The sequence below is a fragment of the Pteropus alecto genome, unplaced genomic scaffold, assembly GCF_000325575.1.
Source record: "Pteropus alecto unplaced genomic scaffold, ASM32557v1 scaffold25, whole genome shotgun sequence".
NCBI classification, from domain to species: Eukaryota; Metazoa; Chordata; class Mammalia; order Chiroptera; family Pteropodidae; genus Pteropus; species Pteropus alecto.
This window is the reverse complement of record NW_006441955.1, coordinates 16299291-16322214: the sequence shown is the minus strand read 5'-3', so window position 1 is coordinate 16322214 and position 22924 is coordinate 16299291. Positions and strand designations below refer to the sequence as shown.

The window sequence follows — 22924 nt, the reverse complement described above, 5'->3', positions numbered from 1 at the left end:
GACCAGCAGACACACCTGTAAACGAATATGACCAAGAAACAATCTGGCCTAGGAGTTTCAAAAGCAGAATCAAATATACATACAAGCAAATTTTTCAAAGGCAGTCATTTGGCTAGCCTTAAGAACTTCACTGGTGCAAACTGACAAAATGAAGTTCCAACTTTACACTATTTTTATTATACAAACATTAGGGAATAATCAGAGATAGTGTGGTAAAGTTAATTCCACCAGAAAATTAATCAACATTTCAGAATAACTCATGTGAAAGGAAGGGCTCAATACTCTATGTACATAAGTAATAAATTACTTGTGGCAGTGGGGACAATGTTTAATGCCAAAGCTAGACTGAGGCTAGTGGCAACAGCATTTCATTGCAAAGCTAGACTGAACAAGGATAAGAGAATTTGGGGCATGGGGACTGGATTAGATGTAAAAGGCACTGAGCATACAGAGTGGATAATAATAACCCCTACTCCCTGTACTACTGGGAGTAAGCTAAAGTTGCGTTACTAATTATTAAAATTATTTCTATTAGATGAAAGGTGTTAGGAAATGTAGGAAAAGGTAAGTCATCATGCACATGTTCTTTCCTCTGTAAAAAACTTTATAACTAAAAAAAAAAATACAATATGATCTGATTTATTATATCCGTATGTATTTTCTCTTTTATATCATCTATACTCAAATCTTATTTTGGTTCCGTGGATCAAAAGTAGATAAGACAAGGAAAACTATTAATTTCCCTTCCTCTTCAAAGTGCCTCTATTAGGCATATGGCCCTACAGTTTTAGAAAAGATAGTCTCTCTTTTCTCCTCTCACTGCTCTTATAGCGTTATTGGATTAAAACTGTATGTGCTTATACTAAATGGAATACATCAAAAACATGCTCTCACATCTGTGTTCTGATCCATTTCCTCTCAGGGATATTACTTAAAACACACGCCATAATATTTGCTTTGTTATATTTGTTGTTTCAAATAATATGAACTGTAGTTTACAATATTTTATAAGACACTTGAAGTCTAAATGTATTATAAAGATGTCAACAGATAAATTTAAACTAATGTAAACTTATTAAAAATTACAATTTTCTCAAGAAAAAATAAACTCACGTTACACCAGGATGAAGATTGTATTTCTTTTTTCCAAATCGCGTTTGCTGAGCAAAGAAATCGTAACGTTCAGATTTTTTCCACATATAATAGAATGCTACACATTCACCAACTGACCTTGTTCGGACCTGTAAGAAACAAATACTTGTTTTTAAGAATCATCTCCTCCTTAAGAGTTATTTCATAAAAAAATGTGAAGTTTGAAAACAAATTTAGCTGGCCTTAAATAATATGTAATACTATGTATAAAATACAACACAGCAGCTGTGTTAAAAACTATTCTTTTTAAATTTTCATTAAGAGAAATATACTGACAATAGGTCTTCAGATGTTTATGCTTTCACAAGGCTTTCATCTTAATTTACTATAAAAACAAGAACTCCTCTATTGAAGATGTCTATAAGTGGCATTTGAGTTAAAATTAATGTTATGAAGAGTCTGTAAATACTTTCCCAACAGTGATACACTTAGTTATTTTAGTATCTAGAAAAGGCAGAGAATATTCATTCCACAGTGAGATAAAAGCTATTATAAATAATGCTAATGCTTTATTTACTAAGTTACTCCAGTGCTATACCTATTTGTGTAACTGCATGGGTTCCCCTTACATAATGTTCAACACCTATGGGATTGTCAAATGATGTTAACAAAATTCCCTTTTTTTGCCACTTGGCTTGGAGAGCTGGTAGGGTTGATGTATATAATAAAACATTGAGTTTAAAATGAAAAAGGGGGATCTGCATGAGTGTTTGGGATGCAAGATGATATTACTTTAACCCACAAATTTCTATTGAAATAGGTATCTTGTGGGACTGACTGTGCGCCTGAGGTCAACATGATGACATCCTTAATTCATTACCTGGCAGATATTTTTCTTTCTTCCCTTCTGTTTGCACTTTACAACTTTGGTCTATGTTGCTCTAAGACTGCAAGCTATTAGGGCTCTAAACGAAAAAGAACCAATCATCTTCTCAAGCTCTTTTTTGTCTCCTTGTTTGTATTCTGCCTCCTAGTATTCTGCCTCCTAGTATTTCTAGATAGATACGAGCCATGTCAATTGTACTTTTCTAAAATTAAAAATTGAAAAGACATTTTGGGGCATGCAAAGTTAACAATATTATGAACAATTTTCAAAAATAAGCCTGCATAACAGAACTTATGATTAAGATCCAAACCTCCATTCCAAGTGTAAAAACAAAGTCTTAATGTTTTCACTGGATCATTCTTCTCCCTCTTAAAGAATTACTATCTTCTTTGTTCACTAGAACAACTAGTATATTAGGTATAGGTCAGCTCACTTCTGTAACATTGAAATATCACCACCTCAAACAATCATACATTGATCAAGGTCTTATTTTCAATATTATGTTAAGACGTTTTTGGCTAGTAGTTTCAAATCACCTAATAAGTTCTCATTTCTTAAAAAATGAGATTGCAGTGAGTGGGAATGGATGGGTACCACTGCTTCTAGTTACGTAAATTTATCATTCCAGGAGACTCCTCCATAGATAAACCAGCATGGTTTGGTCAGTAGTGTTTGAATTCAAGCAGGGAAGCTAGAAATCTGTTATCCAAAATGTTGTCCCTTCAACCATAAAACAATGTATTTTTTTTTTTTTAAATCAGAAACATATATGACAGTCATTAGCATAAAATGCACTCCTTTAATAGAACATTATTCACTATACTGAAGATTATTGATTTGGACACAACATTAAGGGGTATAGATACATTTCTGACACCAGTGCTAAGACTCAAAATTTGTCTCTTATTAGTTATGTCTGAAGTCATATGTCAAAATGCACCAATATAATCAAGAGTTAATATGCAATAAAATTTTAAAAAATAAACTTATGGGATTTATAAGCCATACTTTTACTATGACTGTTAAATATGTATTGAAATAGCCACCATCCAATCACATTCAGAGGTATAAAAAAAAAGACTGTGGTGACAGACTATTTAGAGCTTTTGACATAAGCCCATGTAAGTCCACATACTTTTAACATCATCCTAGACAAAGTCATCACAGAAGACTTAGATGCTATCTGTAGGAAATATGTAAAACCAAGCTACCTGTCATTTATATTTGCTAAAAATGTGGTATTTATAAGCCTAGAAATTACTTAATTTCTTAAATTTAAACTCTGAGATTTAAATTTTGCCTGTCCTAATTTCCCTTAAGAATGACACATTTTCCTAATCTATATAACGGTATAGTAACTATTAAAAATTTTACCCGATTTCAGTTGCAAGAGAATTAAATGTAAAAATAAATTTGCAAGTGACTATGAAGTTCTTTTGGGTATACAATAACATTGTATGATTGATATTACCAATACAGAATGATGATTATGTTAAATAAAAGTGGTTTTAGACCACTCAGAACTTAAGCAAACATAAAAAGTATTTTAATTGTAAATGTCATGTTAAAAAATGCTTTAAAGTTGCAAAATTATTCTAAAGATCATTCTTAAAAAAATCTGTCACAGGATGTGGAAAACAGCTTTAAATAATTGCAATGTACATACACATCCCACCTGGAAGCTGAAAATCATATCTGTCAATGTGTCCAATTCTTACAGGCTTCTAATATCATCCACTGAAAACAGTGACTTGGAAAATACCAGGAAGTCTAGGTGTGCTTATATTATAATAATTCCCTAACTCCCAATACATTAAAATATTCATTACAGAACTTTTAAAAGAAAATAATTAAGATATAAGATGATGTGGGTTAACTAAATTTCTTTTTGTAAAAGAGAGAATATATATCATTACTTACTTTATTAGCCTGAATCAAATGAAAATCCTTTCCATAGGCCTTCAGCCCTTGTTCAAAATTTCTACACTCCTCTTCTGTCCAAACAGATAATTCCTCTGAAAATATGGGGGAAAAAAAACTGTTAGGCAATATTTCCTCAAATATATATATAACAAAGAAACTGCAAATAAAAATGTAGCTTTCTGGTCACAAACTGCAAATAAAAATGCAACTTTTACCGCTAAGCTCTATTATTGATGATAAAGTGAGAAAAACTCCTTATTAATACAATTTTGGATGATATGGTCCATAACTCTCCAACCTGAACTTGGGGTATGTTTTCCTTTATTCTTTATGATCCAACTATACTAGCCACCTTTCAAGTCTTTAAACTTGCTAATGTTCTTTCTTTAGACTTTGTGCATGCTGTTCCTTTTGCCTACAATTATTTTTTGTCTCCTATACCTCATTCGCTTTTCAGTTAGCTAGTTCACATCCTAGCAAAAGTTATCACTTTGTTCTAGAAGCTTTCCCTAATAGCCTCACACTTTCCCCCAACTAAGTCCCACTGCACAAAGTTTGAATTGCACCCTATAATTATCCTTTAAGAACTCATAACTATTTTTGAACTTCCCAACCTAGGCTCTAAGTACCACAAGGGCAGGGACTTTTTTTATAGTTATGTCTTTAGAATTTAGTAGGCTCTCCAATTTTTGTCAATGAATATCTTTTACTTGTTACATAATAATATAAAAACAGTACTCTTAGTGAAGCAGGGGGGGAGCCAGTTTAGAGTTTAAAAATAAAAAACCCTGGATTTTAGTTATGACTTCATTGTTTATGAATTTTATTTGCCTTGGTTAAAAGTTAAACTTGAGTTCAGAGACTTCAGTATTATCAGTTTTAAAATGATGGTAACATCTGTCTCATTATTTAGCTCACAGGGCTACTACCAAGATCAAATAATAAAATATTTATACAAATGTGTTGAAATTCAAAGGTATTATGTATTTTTACTTAAAAGGCCTTAATTTCCCTTAAAGGGACAGCCTTAATCTCATTCCCCCTAATGCCCTGTAAAATAACTTGTGTTATATACAAATTATTTAAAAAGTTATTATTCAGCAAATATTTACTGAATTCAGAAAGATCAGTATTACTAAACGTAGGCTATAGCTAGATAGACTGAAGAGCTTAAGTTTTAAATTTTTGCTATTTCATGAAAACAAACTTTAATATTTATGCTTACCTCTAGCTGCTTTTACATTAAATCTTAATCTTCTCAATGCTTCTTCTGTATCAAAATTGCATTTAACCAATTCATATAATGCCTAGAAAATAAAGGGCTTCAATATGTGACCCAGACTATGAACAGTTTAAAGCTACAATTTCTTGAGAGTAAAAGCTTCTCTAGAATCCAGTGTTTTCATCCTTTCTGTAGGACAACTAATTTTAGTGAATGTAGCACACAGAGCATTTAGGAAAAACAAACACTCAATCCTGACAATTAATTGACTCTAAATATGTAGAAAACAGGGAAATACTCTCTTGGCAGCCACAGTATCCCAGCAATTTAGAAAAATAAATTATTTTATAAAGATTATGAATGCCTTCTTTTTGCCTTTTTGGGGTTCTTAGGCTAAGATAATCTTAAACAAATCAGAAAAAAAAAACTGACTAAAAAAGGTAAAAAACATAATGATGTCATTAGGTTTGTGGGGGGCACTGGTCTACCATGTGTATAATAACATTATACCAGATGTGTATTCCCAATTTGATGATATCCAGATTCTCAGGTATATCTAAAGGAACTTTTAAAAGCCTAAAAATATATATATACAGGCAAACTGAAATATCAAGATTTTTGTTTATTTGAGCTGAAATCATACCTATGAAGTGTGTTAATACTACGTTATCTTATGCTGATTATAATCTCAGATTCTGATAACTATAGGAATTTTGGTGGACAGAATAACAACACTGAATGTGACAGCATTTACATTTAAAAATGTATATGGTTAATTTATTTTGGGAAAATTATAACAGTAATTTCTTATTCATTTACCTGCTCATTGTCTTTTATGTGAGATCCTTCAGGAATTGCTTCTACACCTTTCTCATCGCCTGTTCTTCTAGATGCATCCTTAAGAAATACAATCACTTTATCTTCTGGTAAGTACTCGGGGTCCCACAGGAGCTGATCATCATTTTCATATACTAAATTAGTAAAATATAGTATTTTTAAAATGCCAAAAATTGATGCAGTTTGTGTTAAAACATATCAATGAATAAACAACTCAAACTTAAGAGTTAAGAACTGAGAGGTAAACTGTGGTCCTACTACTTGTCTGACTTCATTCTTGGGCAGTATTCATAGCCTTGGTGAATAAGCATTCTAAACAGAGATGTACCCCTTCCAAATCCAGCCTCATCTGGCTTGAGTTTACCAAATTCCAAGATCTCTCAGTTTGAACAGCACCATCACCACATACTACCTGTATAACCTTGGGCAAGTTACTTCCCATCATTGCCTCAACTTTGAAATGAGAACAACAACCCTAATATATAGGACTGTAAGGATTTCAAGCATTTTAAAACAATTCTGGAATATATTAAGATTTGATGGATGTTCAATATTTTTGAAAAGAGTTATCTAAAAGATTACTTGTCAATGTTAACACTGTTTGTTTCTTGGTGGTGGGATATGGAGCAATTTTTTCTTCTTTACATTTTTCTATGACGCTTAAAAATGTATTGAGTATAAAGATTTTTTCACAACAAAAGCCATTACTTTTTTTTTTAAAGCACAGGTTTCATCAGAATTTCCATTATAATAAGATTAAAACCTAAATCTCATCAAAGTTTAAAAAGTGAAAGTAAAGGAGAACCTAAGATGAGAGCCTTGTGGAATTCTAAATGATAGGAAGATGGAACAGTCACAAGATAGAAAAGTGTGGCACCACAGCAGCTAGGGGAAGAAAATGTTTTAAGGAGTTATAGACTGGTAAAATCTATTAAATGACCAGGTTGAAAACTGAAAAAGGTATGCTGGATTTACTAATAAGGAGAAAAATGTTTCAAGAACATTCCAGAGATGGAAGCAGAAGCCACACTGGAGATGAGTAAAGAATAAATGGAAGGTGAAGAAATAACATATTAAACTCTTAAAAAGTTCAGCTGTAAGGGAGGAAGGAGACAGGGCAGTAGCTCAAGAGGGAGTATAGCTGAAGAAGAATTTTGGTTTTGTTGGTTGGTTTTTAAAGACAGGAGACATAATCGTTTACAAGTCAATAGGAAAGAGCCAGCTGGAGAAAGATTTTTGAATCTAAAAGACAAAGAATAACTAAGTGTCAATGTTCCTTTTTTGTGAAAAAGAAATTAATAGTTAATTAAACATTTCCTATGTACCAGGCACTATGTTAAGTGTTTTCACACAAATTACCTGCCCTGAACTACCATATACATGTACTTTAAAATATTCTTCTAGCTTTGTTTTCCAAAATTTGTATTCTTAAATTACAGCTCGAAGGATAATCTCTAGAAACTTTTTCTTCATAAATCTCATTCCCTTTTTGATCTGCTGGTATAATCCTAGGGAAATTCTAAATTGTAAATACAATAAAACTCCCATGATAAAGTGAATTTGGATATACTGCTACTGATTTATATTCTCTGCTCACCTCTGTTCGCTGAAAGGAGCAGACTACAGTTATATTCTTCGAGTGATGAGTGGGGGGTGGATAAGGCCTTAGGAGTAAACCCTGACTCACAAAGAGGAAGATGTGGGGTGGGTCCCTGAGTCTCTAGTGTTCTCTCAGTTAGATATGCCCAGATAAACCCTATGAAATAAGCACAAACTACTTGGGAGATATTTCTGAAAGGATTCTGGAAGTCCCAGGTAGCCACAGGACACAGAGATGTCCTTATTTAAGCTGAATACACAAGCATCACCAGATGGCACCAAACGATAAGTCAGGCCCCTAGAATTGTGCCTAGATAGCCAATAGGATAGCCCTGAGAATATGATACTTCATTTTATGCAATTATGTTAAAAAATGACTATGTGAAAATAGACTAGTGGTTATGAGAGGGTGGGGAGGAAGGGGGAAGCAAGAGGTAGATGGGGTAAAAGGGGTCAAATGTGGTGACAGAAAGAAATCTAACTATAGGCGGAGAACACACAATGCAATATATATGTCTTACTGTCGAACTATACACCTGAAACTTAATGGATTTCGTTATGTAACCATAAGAAAAAAACATGCAGTAAGAACAATTAGCATTATTTTCACAGAGAATATACTACATTGCCTTTCCTGAAACGGACCAAATTATTTTCCAGTTACATTTATACTCTAAATGACTTTTGACTATGATCAAAATAAAAGTCAACACAACTGATACTTATTAAATATCTGTTGTAGAATGACTAAATGCCAAGAGATCATATTCAGAAGTACTCCAGTATGATAAAACACACTAAAGTACTGAGGAAAAATAATGTCTATAAATATGATATGAAGGAAAAAAAACCTCTTTAGTAGCAACAGAAAGAAAAAAGTAGTTTATTATAATTCTATAAAGTGACATGAATGTACTGGATTTTGAAATATCACTCAAATGTAATGGCATCTTCTGAAACTGTAATTCTAAATGAATAACCAAGCCTAAATATTCGAACTTTTAAAAAGCAACTATACCTTATATTACTGGAAGATATAATTTAAATGATTATAAGAGTTCAGAGGCAGGAGCTCAACTAGTATATTTAGCTAAGGGAGTGCTTCCTATGGTATTTTATGTAATCAAGTTAAACTTGTCAGATAAGCAAAATGAGCTGTCAAAATATTTTAACAAAGCTCATTGTATATGTGTGCGAGTGGGGGGAAATAACGCAGAAAGCTGGGAAATCACTATAAAACCATAAACAAACTTCCACAATCTGGGAAATTAATAAATGCATATTTATAAACTTCCAGTTTTATTAATTTTTTAATTGTTACTCCATTTCTGATGTCTACGTAAAACTTCTATCTATGTAAGGATGAAAATGCTGATCCATAATCAGCATTATGGTGTAATAATAAGGCTTACAACAGAAATTTCCACATTCTTAAAAGGTCACACTGTGATTAATGACAGATATGTCCTGCTTTTCAAATGTTCCAGTTATACCACTTTGCTTTTATGAAAGACCTTACTTTTACTTTAGTACTTATTTTCGTCTAGTAAAAGCTATCTGAAGAGGTTTTTGCTCTTATGAAAAAATACAAAACGTGAAAGTGTCATTCAACATGTTTTGCTGTGAGCCATTAGACAGTGCACATGAGCAAGAGTGGCACCCCCAAGCTTCTGTCCTGGGAACTACAATCAGCATCAAGCCACCATAGCTTGGAACTGTGTGAGCATCTGTGCTTTATCTCAATTTACTTTGTGCATCTGTTAGCAAAAATGTGTCTTAAGGTATTAGAAAAGCCATATATCTTTCCTGCTTTTACTATATGTTAGTGTTATTTTAGGCTTTAAGTGTTATTTGGTATGATTTGAGAGGTTACTTTTGGGGTCTGGAAATGCTCAAATATTTTTCCATTTATTATTTATTTATTTATTAATTTTGGCAAGGTAATTCTTGGTTGACCTCACAGATTGCAAGGACCTTGTCAGTTTACAATCCTTTATTTTTAATTTTTTATGCCTACAGCACCTGGTCTCCTAGGTGGTCTCCCATCCAAGTACTAACCAGGCCCAACCCTGCTTAGCTTCTGAGATCGGACGGGATTGGGCTTGTTCAGGGTGGCATGGCCGTAGACAAATATTTTTCCATTTAAATTAAGAGAACAGTAGTCCCTCCTTATACATGGTTTGCTGTCTGTGGCTTCAATTACCTGCTGTCAATTGTGGTCAGAAGATATCTACATCATTTACCTCACTCACTTCAACTCATCATGTAGACATTGTATCATCTCACATCTTCACAAGAAGGGTGAACACAGTACGATATTTTGAGATCACATTCACATAATTTTTATTACAGTATACTGTTATAATTTTTTTATTATTCATTATTGTTAACCTCTTACTATGCCTAATTTATAAATTAAGCTTTATCATAGGTATGTATGTATTAAGAAAAAACATAGTATCTACAGGGTTTGGTACTATCTATGGTTTTACTGTGGGGGTGGTCTGAGAATGTATCACCTGTGAAGCGGGGTACATTACTGTAATTGCTTCTTGGCTTTAAGCCGTTTCAGGTCATGAAAGGTTTCAGAGGCACTCTCTGCTTTTGGAATAGTGAGGGAAACCTATATAGGTTAAATGAAATGCCTGTTTCAACAGTATTATTATCAACTAAGGGTAAAGCACGTGTTCAGTTTTCAGTAACTTAAGAATCAACTTGTCAAATGTTCATTAGAAACAACCATTTCCACAGTCCTTTGTTATATACTGCTTCATAATTCCTACCTATCACTTACTTACTCTAAAACTTATATCATGCAAGCATAAACATTTGACTAGGAATACCCTGTACCTTAATTTTTATTTTTTCCTAAGTAGCCCATCTAATTCTAAATTAACTTAGTCTAGGGTTCTCAATCTCAGCACTGACACTTTTAGCCAGATGATTCTTAGTGGTGGGGATGGGGAGGTGCAATCTGGTTCTGGTGCATTGTAGGATGATTGCCAACATTCGAATTATTTAGTCTCATAACAAAGTTGCAGTGTTTACTCTGTAGTACATGGAAGTGACAGCACATACATAGCTTTGAAAAATCATGCCTTTCATCCGCACAGCAATTCTGTGGGAATTAAACCCTTTCTATATGGCTGAGTGGAGCTGACAAACCTAGGAGCTCCAAAACAGATAAATGAGCCAGGGTGAAAAAAGGTACTCACTCATCTCTCTGGACACAGTAATTACTTCTAGCTGGGTATATGACTCAAGCTGAGTCAACAGAGGCTCTCCATAATTTTTGCAGGAGCAAAGAGGGGTGGAGAAGTCTTCATTTTTGCTGGTTTTCTAGCTATAAGGACAGTGTAAAGTATAAGGCAGGAGTTCCCAGTAGCCATCTTAGTTTGTCTGGCAATAAAGGAAAGAGGGAGAGGAAGGGGACACCTGATAAAATAAGAACTCCTCGATACAGTTATATTGGAAGCCAGAACTTTCCAGTAAAGAAATCAAGTAAATTCTTTTTTGCTAAAGTTAAATTGAATGAAGTTTTTGTTACTTGGAAGCAAAAGAGCATAAACTGATGCTTTTTGAAAATCTGAATACTAAAACCTAAATAGATAAGATTAATCATTTACTGACTAGTAAATGCCATTTATGTGCCAGACATAGTAAGTGCTACTCATAAAAATGTCACATGTAAATCTTCACAACAAGCTCTATCAATAAATGCTCTATTATAGCTCTTTTATAGATGAGAATAACAAGTTAAATAACATGTCCAAGGGTCAAATGCCTAGATACTGATGCAAGTTTATTGACTCAGTTCTGCTAACACTATTCTGTACCCACCTAATAATTCGGCCACCATTTACTAAGTGCCTATGTGACATGGATCATTCTAGGTATTATGGGTGCAAAGATGAATAAGCAAGTAATTATACTGCATTGAGAATAAATGACTTACATAAATTTAAAAAAATGTTAATGTATAGTTGAGGTTCTGTGACCAAAATAGATACAGGTTCAAAGGAAGATGTCTCAAATGTGACTATAACTAATAAATCTTATTTAATATAATTTTTTGAATTATGAGTGATAACTGATAAGCAATATATAATCTGCATAGAGCCTAGTAAAAAAAAATAGACATCATAGAGAAAAAATTTATCCATGTCTCTCCAGGACAGTCAATAGGGTTTCCTTGAATCAATGAAAAAATTCTAATCCATCTGCCAAACAATTTCTACAGTGAAGATATCGAAATATCTTAGTTTTATGGCACTTTTATCAAAATCAGCCAAACCAAATGCTCTCCCTTTTGAATGTGTGCTCATCAAGCCGATAAAAATACTTTTCTATAAGAATGCACTAATCAGCACTAACCCTTTGACAGCTTTATTTCTAACAGTGTGGTTTACATAGTAAGTAGTTTCACAAGTTTGGTTTGTTTCAATTAGAGCAACCTAAATGAAAGCAAATTCTAGGTATCATGACTAGTTTGAATTCTTGTAACTATAAAGCTGAGGAGAGGCTCTTTTTACCACAGTGACCCCTCCGAGACAGCATTGCCCTGCTAAATCTAAATCTGATCCTTACACAATCTAATACACTTAAATTCTCAAAGAGAGAAAGCTTCATAAATCACTGATTTTCCTGAAAAAAATTAAATATAATTGCTTTCTAAAATTACGGTAAAACTGAAAACATTAAACCAAAATATAAACCCTTAAAGATCAGAGATTGTGATCATTTATTCACTCCGATATCTGATAATACAAACATATTAAAATAAAAAGATAAAACTTATTAAAAGATAAAAAAACTATATTTAGCCATAGTACTAACTTGCCATAGATAAAACTGAACTGTTTTACCTACCTACTTACAAAAAACACAATTTTCAAAGACAAAAACTGCTATTTTTCAAGTTAAAATTTAACAAGTTTGTAATGGAATTTCTTTAATAAAGAATTTAATAAAATGGAACAAATATCTAACCTTGTTTTTTATTTGAAAACAAAGAATTTAATGGTGAACATGTACTAACCATTATATAATATATAAGTAAAGTATAACATCCAAAATTCAATTACAAAAAATAAATACAAAAGTTAATGGATTATTTAATTTTGTATATAATTACAATATATTCTCAAAACATATGCACAGAATATCTCTATATAACAAGGTCACCCCATATTCATACCTTTAATGTTACAGGAATTAATTAACCTGAAAGTGAGTACAAGCAGTTATTGGTATGTTAAAACATTTTTGCTGTTACTAGAATTTACTGGCCTGTGGTATTCCCTTAACTGTCTCTGATTTACTGCTTGCCTTAAAAGCAGGTACACAGTTAGAATTTAAAGTAAATTTTTGGAAGGAATGCTATAATCAAACAACAAAAGACTTCTACAATTTTAGAAGGCTCTGCATATATATTTTGAAATGTGGAGAAGAAAATGAAATTTAAAAAAATGAAGAGATTTCTGGTATTGAGTGATGTCACAATGCATAGGAGCTCACTGCGCGCGCGCGCACACACACACATACACACACACACTCTCCCTCTCTCTCTCACTCACTCACGCCCTCTCTCTCTTTTTCTCAAGCTCACCCAAAGTGAATAATCTGAAATAAGCTCAAAAAAATAAAAAAATAAAAATAAAAATCCTCAATTATTTTACGTTATTGGAAGTTTCAGTATTTGTGACTTACCTTAGGACTTTTTGATAAAAGGATGAAAAAAAAACCTATGTAAAATTTAAGTATACAAGTTGTTTCCTCAAAATATTTTAAATGCACAAATATCAAAGTACTCAATTTTAGTAGGTAATAACAGTAAAAGTTGCAGAAACAAATATGCTTATTTTGATTTACTCAAGTTTTTAAACCTGTCCAACAGCTCCCACTGACATAAAATAATTTTTAAAATCTAAATTATACAGGTTATAAATGGGTTTATTTAGAGTATTTAAAATATGGGGGGAAAAAAGTTGGATTGTTTTAAGTCACTTAATACCAAAAAAGAATTCACTTTTTCACTAGACTTATATGAACAAAACTGTAAAAACAGAAAATTTATTTCTTCTTAATAGAACTACAGGGTTCTTTTTCATAAATCAATGGAGTAACATAAGCTGTCATGTTCTTATCCCATTATAAAATAGTTCATCACTTCAAAAGCATGAATTCAATCATTAAATTTACTAATAACCCACCTTTTTCATTTTCTTTGTATCTACAAATGCCAACTGGAATCTCTGCTTGAAACATGGAGCCCACCATAATCTCCTATTTTAAAAATAACATAAAACATTAGTAAGATGTAGTAACAGATTTTATATCCATTTCAAGCATCATCATCTTCTTGGGTAAACTGTTCCTGGTTTCTGTCATAAAATACAGATAAAACCAATTAACTACCTCAGAGATGTATTGTGAGGATGAATGAGTTAATAATAGATAGGAGCTTGAATATGATTGGATGAAAATATTAGTAATAATAATGGGGTGAAACGCAACAGTCAATGGATACAAAGTACTTCAAAATTAAAAAAAAATTCTTACTATTAAATTAATAAGATAATTGCAAACACTAAAAAACGAAGTCAAATTTAGATATTTTCAGAGTATACTCTAAACTAGGGTTCCTAGATCGGCAGTTTTCAGGTCACCTGGGAAACTAACAGACATGCAAATGCTCAGGTCCTCCTCCAGACCTACTGAACCAGAACTTAACAAGCTCTCCAGGTGATTGTGACATACACTTAAGTCTGAGAACCAGAGCTTTAAGATAAAGGAAAATTGTAGAAAGCTCAGTAGAGGTCAAAATGGATGAAATGCCAAACCAAATGAATAAATAAGCAAGTTAGTGCCTGACTTTCGTTAAAATAATACAAAATGAAAAAGTAACCTCCCCAAAACATAATTAAATCTTATTTTAGGAAATTTGGTAATCGAACCATATAGTCAAATCACAGATTAGGGAAAACTGGCTGTTCAGAAAGACAGACATTGGAGATCACCACTAATGAGATTTTACAACACATAGGGACCAAGATTACACAGACCTTCTTTTGCTAAATGTTAAAATAAATTTACTGCATTTTCAAAATAAAGACATAGGCAGGAAAGGTACAAAATCATGGTGTAAGTTTCTTTCTTTCTTTTTTTTTTACGCTAGACGGGAAATGTGTTAATGCCGGAACAAGGTCTGAGGGAGGTGCAGCTCACACAACAGCATGAACACACCATCATCATGCTTATGAACTACAAAAGGATCGATCTAAATTTAAATAATTCTTAGGGTCTGAAAAGTTCCTCTCTCTGGCTGTAACCTCACTGATGTTAGAATTTCATTTTATCTGAATTTATAAATTCAAATACATGCTCAATGTAATAAATTTATTGCTATACCTGTGTTGGAAAACCAGCCAGTTTTCTAAAAAGAGTATTACAGAAATTTTCTCTACTGTTATATAAGAATTTTTTTTTTGTCTTTCAATATAAAAAGGAGTACTTTATTGTCACTTCTTGTGCCTCTTTTAACTTTACTCATCTATGCCTACCAGAGAATAGATAGTCAAGTTATTAACCCTGGCTGGGGCATTTCTAAAAATCTCAATGTCTGGATTAGAATGAATGAGTTAATAACAGATAGGAGCCTGGATATGATTAAATTAAATTACGATCTCTGGAGGAAGATATTTAAAAGTCCTCCAAGATTCTAACATAAAACCACAGCTAAGAACTTCTGAAATACTACAAAGATAACTCTTTTTTCATATTGAGTTCAAAACAACACTTCTTTTCACCTGCTAATCTGTTTGTAGGAAAGGGAAGGGAAATAGCACTTAAGAGTATTATGTATCAAGTATCTTATGTGTAATTTTCATTAGATCCTCAACAACTTTGACAAGACTAAAATTGTTATTCCCATATTGTATGCGAAGAGATGAAACTCAAAATTAATTTAATTTCTTCAACATACTATTAGTAAGTTTCAGGGCTATAACTTGAACTCGGGTTTGATTTCAAAGCTGTTTGTTCTGCCCTAGTTACTATAAAAATTCGATTTTATCTTATAAGCCCTAGAAAATGAATTTCTGAATCTGGAAAATTTTTTACTGCAACAAAATCATACTAATAAAATAAAACAATTTGGATTTATCATGGTCTGATGGTCTGCTTTATTACATACTTTTCCTGAGGAAAAAACTAATACTTTCTAGCAAAGAAGGCTTCACCTCCCCCCCGTTCTCCCTCCTCTGAGATTTCTGTTCCTTCATTAAAAAAAAATAATAATGTTTAATTAACTACTATACTAAACACTCCAGATACAAAAATAATTAACTTATGTTGGAGAAAAGATATATAAACTTAAACGTGTGGTGGAAAATATCAGCTTAAGAAGACTCCCAAGATTTCTAGATTTTTATCATGTTAATTTCTGTCTGCGTGATGTAAAAGTCAGGGAAAAAATGGACTAAAAACCATTTGCCCAAACAGGTCGCACAAAGAGTAACTTCTGTGACTCTTGTTTTCTTTCTTCAGTCCTATTATTTATTCAGCATTCACTTAAATGAATTAATATATACTATACTGAGCTAACCTTCCCATACCATTCTAACTCAAACTGATGTCTCTCTTCTAAACATCTCTGGAAACTCATAACTAGATCAATTCTGGCTGAACTCCAAAATCCTTGGGTAGCTCAGTCCAAGTTCAACTGAATACTTTATTCTTCCTAACAGAAACTCTAAATATATTCCCTTATTTTAATCAGCAGGGGGGTCCCCTCTTTTTTAAGTCTACCCCAGGCATCCCAAAACAACAACTTTAAAACTACTTAGACATACATACATACAGGGAAAATTCAAAAGTATTAACTTATTAAACAATCATGACTTAAGAAGTACTTATTAAATAATCATGACTTAAGATAGCCCACTCAATTTGATGTTCTGGGCTATTCTGCCTTCAAAGAAATGATGGTTTATATGCACTAAATTTAAAATCAGACCTAGGAAAGAGAACAGCAACAAAAAACTCAATGGAGTTTTTAAGAGGAAAATCAAGTGATCTCTCTCAACAAGAATGACCTAATTTCTTCTATACAAACAATTTGCTCTAAATAATTTTACAAGACATTTTGATAAATTTTCATAAGTCAATTGCTTTGCAACAGCTTAAAATTAATTCAATGTAATTGTCCGATTAAACAATGTTATACAATTTTATAATTTAAAACTTGTGTCAATATACTATCTTTAGATTCGTCTTAGAAATTAACATTTAAGTATGCAGTTTTAGAGAAGCCCAAATCCATCTCTTCATGCAATATACTTAGGGTTGTAAATATCAATGTGAATATAACATGGAAAAATTTGTATCTAAATTATTAAACAAAATTTACTTATCAAGTACCGAAGCCTCTACAATTGATTTCCCAAGTATAAAATATGTAGTATTTTCTACATTGCAACGTAAGTCTAATTCAGTACTAGTTCTGAAATTTGGATTCTGAATCTTTGTTTGAGGACCAACTTACTCCACAAAGGCTAATTCTTTCTATACCAATTTATTTTATAAAAAGATAAATACTTTTCTCATCTTAATGTATTAGGGGAAATCTGAACATCTACCTGACATTTAAATGTCACAGAAGGGCTTACCTCAACTTTATCAACATATACAGATAGTAAAAGAATAATTACACTTGACTTTTTAAATGTTAATTTATCTAAGTTCTTGGAAAATATGGCTCTAACTACCTTTTTCCAGTCTTCTGATGGAATATAATCTTCATCTTCTTCAGATTCTTCTTCTATTTCGCTATCTAGAATAAGTAAGACAATAATACTATAAAATGATTGCTTATCCTGTCCACATCTGTATTTATGTATTTTACTTTTATATCTACCATCAAAATGTTTATATATGCCTAAACATATTTGCAGAGTTAGGCCAAGATATTTCTAATCAAATAATACTCTATCAGTTAAAAAAACAAAAACATCTAATCAAATAATACTCTATCAGTTAAAAAAACAAAAACAAAAACAAAAAAACAAACCCATAAACCTTCTAGGACAATACTAATCTTAGACAACTGTAATCTTGTTAAATTATTTCCTAAAAAACTTGAGCAAAATAATTGTTTTAGAATCAAAATAACCTGTTTTCTAAATCTAATTCTACAAACAGCCTGGTGACAGAATTATATGATCTCAATTTCTTCCTTATAAATGAGACTTTGGACAAAACAGTGGTTTCCAAACAGTGCTCCTTGAATCACTGAGAACTTTACAGCATCACTTTAGAGGGAAGCACCTGAAGGGAAGGTAATGTATGAAGACCTCCATTCTTCCCAACCTCTGTTTAATTCAGAGCAAGCAAGTTGCTTTATGTTTATATTTTGAAGTAAGAATGTATTTACAGAAAGAAGTGGGAAATCTGAAAACTCTAAAATGGTACACAAAGTTCAAAAGGGTAACATTACATATAGCAATTAATTCTTCCTATGCAAAAAACTAAGATAGGTAGTCTATGTACAGCTTCTAAGCATCATGAGAACTGAAATATAAGAAGTATGAAATAAATATTGTTTCAAGAGGTAGTCACTTAGCATCCCACTTTGGCAACTGATCTGCTCATTAAGGGATGAATACATTCCCCAAACTTAAACTTAACACAATTATTTCAGTAATTAATTTCTCCTTGCATTGGTTCACTTTTTAATTAGACCATATCTTTAATCAAAACTTAATTATTAGTAGCATTACATTCATTTCTAAACTAAATGTGTAACAGAAATCATTCATACAAAGCAGTAGCCATGTTTAAGCAGTTATTACATCACTACATGTCATGAGTTATTGTTCCTCAAGTACTTTTCTTCCTTTTAAAGTATAGAAATTTCGACCACAAATTTAAGCTAATAACAGAAAGTGAGTTTTCCTTATCAAAGAGCTGACTTATGATTCCTGCTTAGAATGAAACACTGCGGAGCAGATGAAGCATGCAAATGTTCAAGATAGATGAAATGTCTCAACTTCTGGTCATTTCTGACTAGATCACAACTGTAGAAAAATTATGTATAACATACTTCTACCTGAAGAGTCAACCATTTCTTTAGATCTAGGAGCCATTGATTAGAGAAAGCAATGCTTATAAATTTATCTAATAAAGGCTAAGAAGGCAAAGAAAGTAGAAAATGAAAACTGAGAAGACTAGGAGAAATAAGAAAAGATGATCATGAAACAAACTAAATTTAAAAATGGGTCAGAGGAAAAGGAGCGCACTCAAAACCAAGTAGTATAATGACACAACAATTACTCTAGTATATCCATGGACAACAGGGCCCAGCATGCTAACTAATAACGTTGAACAAAATCCCATTTTTGTTGAGCAAGATTTCAGAATAAATGAATTAAAAGAGAGCAATGAAAAAAAAAAACCCAACCAGAATGTCAGGCCATGTGTATTAAAGAGTAAAAATTATATCCGAACTATAGCAATCAATAGCACTTACTTGTATCAAAATATTTACATCTACGTGGGCGAATTATTTCCTGGGCATCTTGAGAAGCAACAGATTGTGATGGATCATCATTGGAAGACTGAGTTTCATCCTCTTGACCTGATGAATCCTTTATATTCTCTTCCTGTGTGATCATAAATTAAAGATGTAAAGAAAATTGTTGGTGATAAAAGGTCACCGTATTCCAAATATAAGAAAATTAAAGTAAATACACTAAATGCAACATGGTGCCCTAGGCTGGATCCTGAAACAGGAAAAAAGACATTAGATGAAAAACTGGTAAAATCTGAATTGTCTGTAGTTTAATTAATAGTATAGTATCAGTGTTGATTTCTTGGTTTTGACAAATATACCATGGTCACATAAGATGTTAACATTAGAGCAAGTTGAGTGAAGAGTATCTAGTCTCTGTACTATCTTAGAATCTCTTCTGTCAATCTAAAATTATTTTAAAACAAAATAAAAAAATGCATACAGAACTTCCAATTAGCCTTTATTACTTAAAAACAATAGTATTTTTTAAAAGCTGGTACAAATTTATTTAGAATAGGCATTAAAAAGAAATCAGAAAGACACAGCCAAAACTATCATCTCTCAGAAGTAGACTGCAGAGGACTTATAATTTTTATTACATATTTCTGTATAAGTCAGAAAGATTTATTATAAAAAATAAGCAGTCAAAATGAATGTGTTCATAAATTATAACTCCAACAAGAATAAACACTACAATCTTAAAAATATACGTGTATAACCTTACTTTATTTTCCCCACTACAGCCACTGTTATCATCATTATCGGCATCTTCATCATCTTCAACTTCTTCTTCCTCTTCCTCCTCCTCCTCATCTTCTTCAGGTAGTCGAATTGTACTATTATAACCATAAAGACTGAGAAGTTCATGAATTGGCATGTCGCCTTCCTAAATAGACCAAAATGAAAAGTTAATTTCTGAATAAGTGTTATTTTGTATTCTTGTAATTCACAAATCTATAGTATTCATTCCACAAAGAATAATCTTAGAATTGTATCAAGAATTCTCAAATCATAAAAAGTGAAAGTGAAAATAATTCTGAAAGCTAAGAAAATTCTAGTCTCTTAAGAATTTCTGTAAGAGACTGACCAATTCAAATTACTAAGAACAAAATGTTTAACTATAATAAAAAAAGACATTGATTTAGAACTCTTTTGTGCAATTAATTCAGTTAATGTATACCATCAGTTAATACTATGTATGGATGCTCACACTTTAAGAGTATATGTAATTTGGGAGTAGGGAAATAGAATAAGTAGAAAATAGATGATAAACTAAGTTAACAAACCCAGAAAAGGAGAAGAAATTCACAGCCAGATCAAATACATTAAAAGAAAACAGCAATGATACTGAATTGCATTAGCCACATAATATTTTCTAGGGTTATTATCTATAATTATGTAAAAAAATCACCTCATGCAATCCTTACTATCTACCTTACAAAACTGTTATCTCCATTTTAGAGATGAAACTGAGGCTGACAGATTAAGCCATTTTTCTAAAAATCACACAAGTTATTAGTGGAGCCAGACCTCAAATTTAATTCCAAAAGTCCAGAGTCTTTATCAGTACACCATGCTGCCTTGGCTAGAGACCTCCCCAAACTCCACAAAAACATATCCTCTGAGGGTGAAATGAAGAAATATCCATATGCAGTGAAATGAAATCAACTTCCCACAGAAGGTACTCACTGTAATGAGTAATCAATATGATTACTGACATATTACTGAAGTATCAGAGAAATGACTCCTGATTATAAAAAGAAAACTAACTCAAATCACTTGGCCATATTATACACATGCACAACACACACACATACACAGTAGAAAACCTTAACAGAAAGAGTCAATTTAGAACCTAGTAAAAGGATAATCATAAAACAAGACATGTGTTGTATTTTTCCAGTAGTCTTGTAGCCTTATTCATGGACAGAAATAAGTCCGGCCCATGTGTTAAATATTGTTGCAGTGCAGATGGGTACATTGAACTGGATAATATAATCTGATGACACTAACCACTTAAATCACATAATTAACTCCCGTCTCTCAGAATTCATGTGCAAAAAGTTAACTAATGATTATGATTTGAAAAACCTTTTTTATAGAAATAGAAAATGCTGTTTAACATTTCTTTTACATAATAAATGAATATTCTAGTAAGTCTGTGAATCTATTTCTGAAAGAGAAATCAATCCAGAGGCCTGACTAATGACTTGCAGCAGCCACACCTGAAAAGTGGTAACTGTCGGGCAAGGTGCTACTGCTCCAGCTGGATAACCAGCTGGCACACTTAACTGACATCTCATACTGTGACTCTCAAAGTGTAGTAACATAGACAGTATTGAAGTGTTCAAGGATCTCATCCATGCAGATATCTGGTCCATGTACCAAGAATCTGGTACGGTAGACAGAAATTTGAGAATTAGGAGTCAGGATTTAAGAACTAAAACATAACTTCAAAATCAAACAAAAAGTAGAATGAGAGAAAGATATATAGAAAAGGTTGGTTGTACATATAGTAATAACAAACAGCTGCCATAAAGTGTCTTCCACGTGCCAGGCATTTCTGGACAAAAATAACAGCACAGTGAGAATATTACACAATCTTATTGGATCTTCCAAAATCTCAGATGGAAGTGTTTGCTACCTTTAATAAGAAAAACATAACATCTAGACCTCTTAATTCCAGCTCATACTTTCCATAAATTCATTCTACACCGTGAATTAAAAGTAGGCTTAACAACTGAAGTCACCACTATGAACAAGAGCCATTGAAGTGATTAGTATGAATAAAGGCCAAACCAGGAAAAACACTTTAGTGTAAGTTTGCAACTAACATTTACATGGACCTTATGAATTCATGAAAAACTTGTTTCATATTTATTTCATCTTTAAAATTACCCCAATATATGTTACTACTGCCTCTAATTTTTACAACTGAGTTAACTGATACCTTGAGAGATCACACAAAATAGGTAGATTATCAAATAAATGTCCTCAGGCTCTCTACCCTTTGGTCTGTCTTATTAATCACCTTCAGAACTTATTAAAATTGACTGTCGAGTCCCGCCCCAAAGCTTCTGATCTAGTAAAGCTAAAGTGAAGCCTAAGTATCTGAATTTTTGTAAGGAACAGGTGATAACTGAGAACCACTTATCTCACAGTTCTAAGATACATGCAATTCAGTCTTTACAGTGGGAGGTAATAAAGCTTATCACTAACGTATGCCATCTAGCTCAGTTACATGTCAAAAGGATAGGTGACATTCTAACGGCATGGAAGGAAATTTTTATTTTTAAAACCACTATCAGGAATGTGGAATGTCTGACATCATGGTTAGGCCAAGATTTATTCCTCTTGGATATATATTTGAGAAGTGTCTCATTTTAAAAAATCTTTTTCTCAAAGAAAATTTAGCAACACCTCCAATATCGACTAGGCAGAGAACAGAGGAGAGTCAAGAATGGCCAATTGCAGTGCGTTTGCAGAACTGCTTCAATCTGAAGAAACTAATAGAACACTAGATGGAAAAAAAGTAATTTAAGTTAGAAGAAATAACAACTATACCAGTATAGAAACAAAAATGAATTAGCAGGTTACTCTGATTAGAGCAGAAGGTATTTGTAGTAATTACAAAAAGGAAGTTAGGGCTGCTATTTTAAACTTATTTTCTCTAGTTTTACTTAAGTTTCTAAAAGGATCTGTTATACCCTACTTTTGACTCAGTTTGAGAGTAGTTGCTGAGCAGTGATTAACACTACAACAGGGCTTAGGGAAAATCATACATACGACGAATGTT

The 22924-nt window shown here is 32.4% G+C and overlaps 1 protein-coding gene, 1 non-coding gene and 1 pseudogene across 12 annotated transcripts in view; all 3 read right to left on the bottom strand.

Annotated features, from left to right (window-relative positions):
* Positions 1-22924, bottom strand: part of MIER1 (MIER1 transcriptional regulator) — a 58403-nt gene that overhangs the window by 8654 nt on the left and 26825 nt on the right. For all 11 annotated transcript variants that reach the window (XM_015595101.2, XM_006919298.3, XM_025051970.1 and 8 more), the window contains 8 exons: positions 19853-20014; positions 19087-19219; positions 17327-17391; positions 13772-13844; positions 5943-6094; positions 5127-5208; positions 3899-3993; positions 1114-1241 (listed from right to left, as the gene is read on the bottom strand). In XM_015595101.2, coding sequence (XP_015450587.1) covers positions 1114-1241; positions 3899-3993; positions 5127-5208; positions 5943-6094; positions 13772-13844; positions 17327-17391; positions 19087-19219; positions 19853-20014 — 890 coding nt within the window. The remainder of the gene's footprint in view (positions 1-1113; positions 1242-3898; positions 3994-5126; positions 5209-5942; positions 6095-13771; positions 13845-17326; positions 17392-19086; positions 19220-19852; positions 20015-22924) is intronic.
* On the bottom strand, positions 9570-9687 carry LOC112486041 (annotated as a pseudogene).
* LOC112486083 lies at positions 14731-14834 on the bottom strand. The gene has a single exon (XR_003048622.1). It is a non-coding gene; the product is annotated as a small nucleolar RNA U13 (small nucleolar RNA).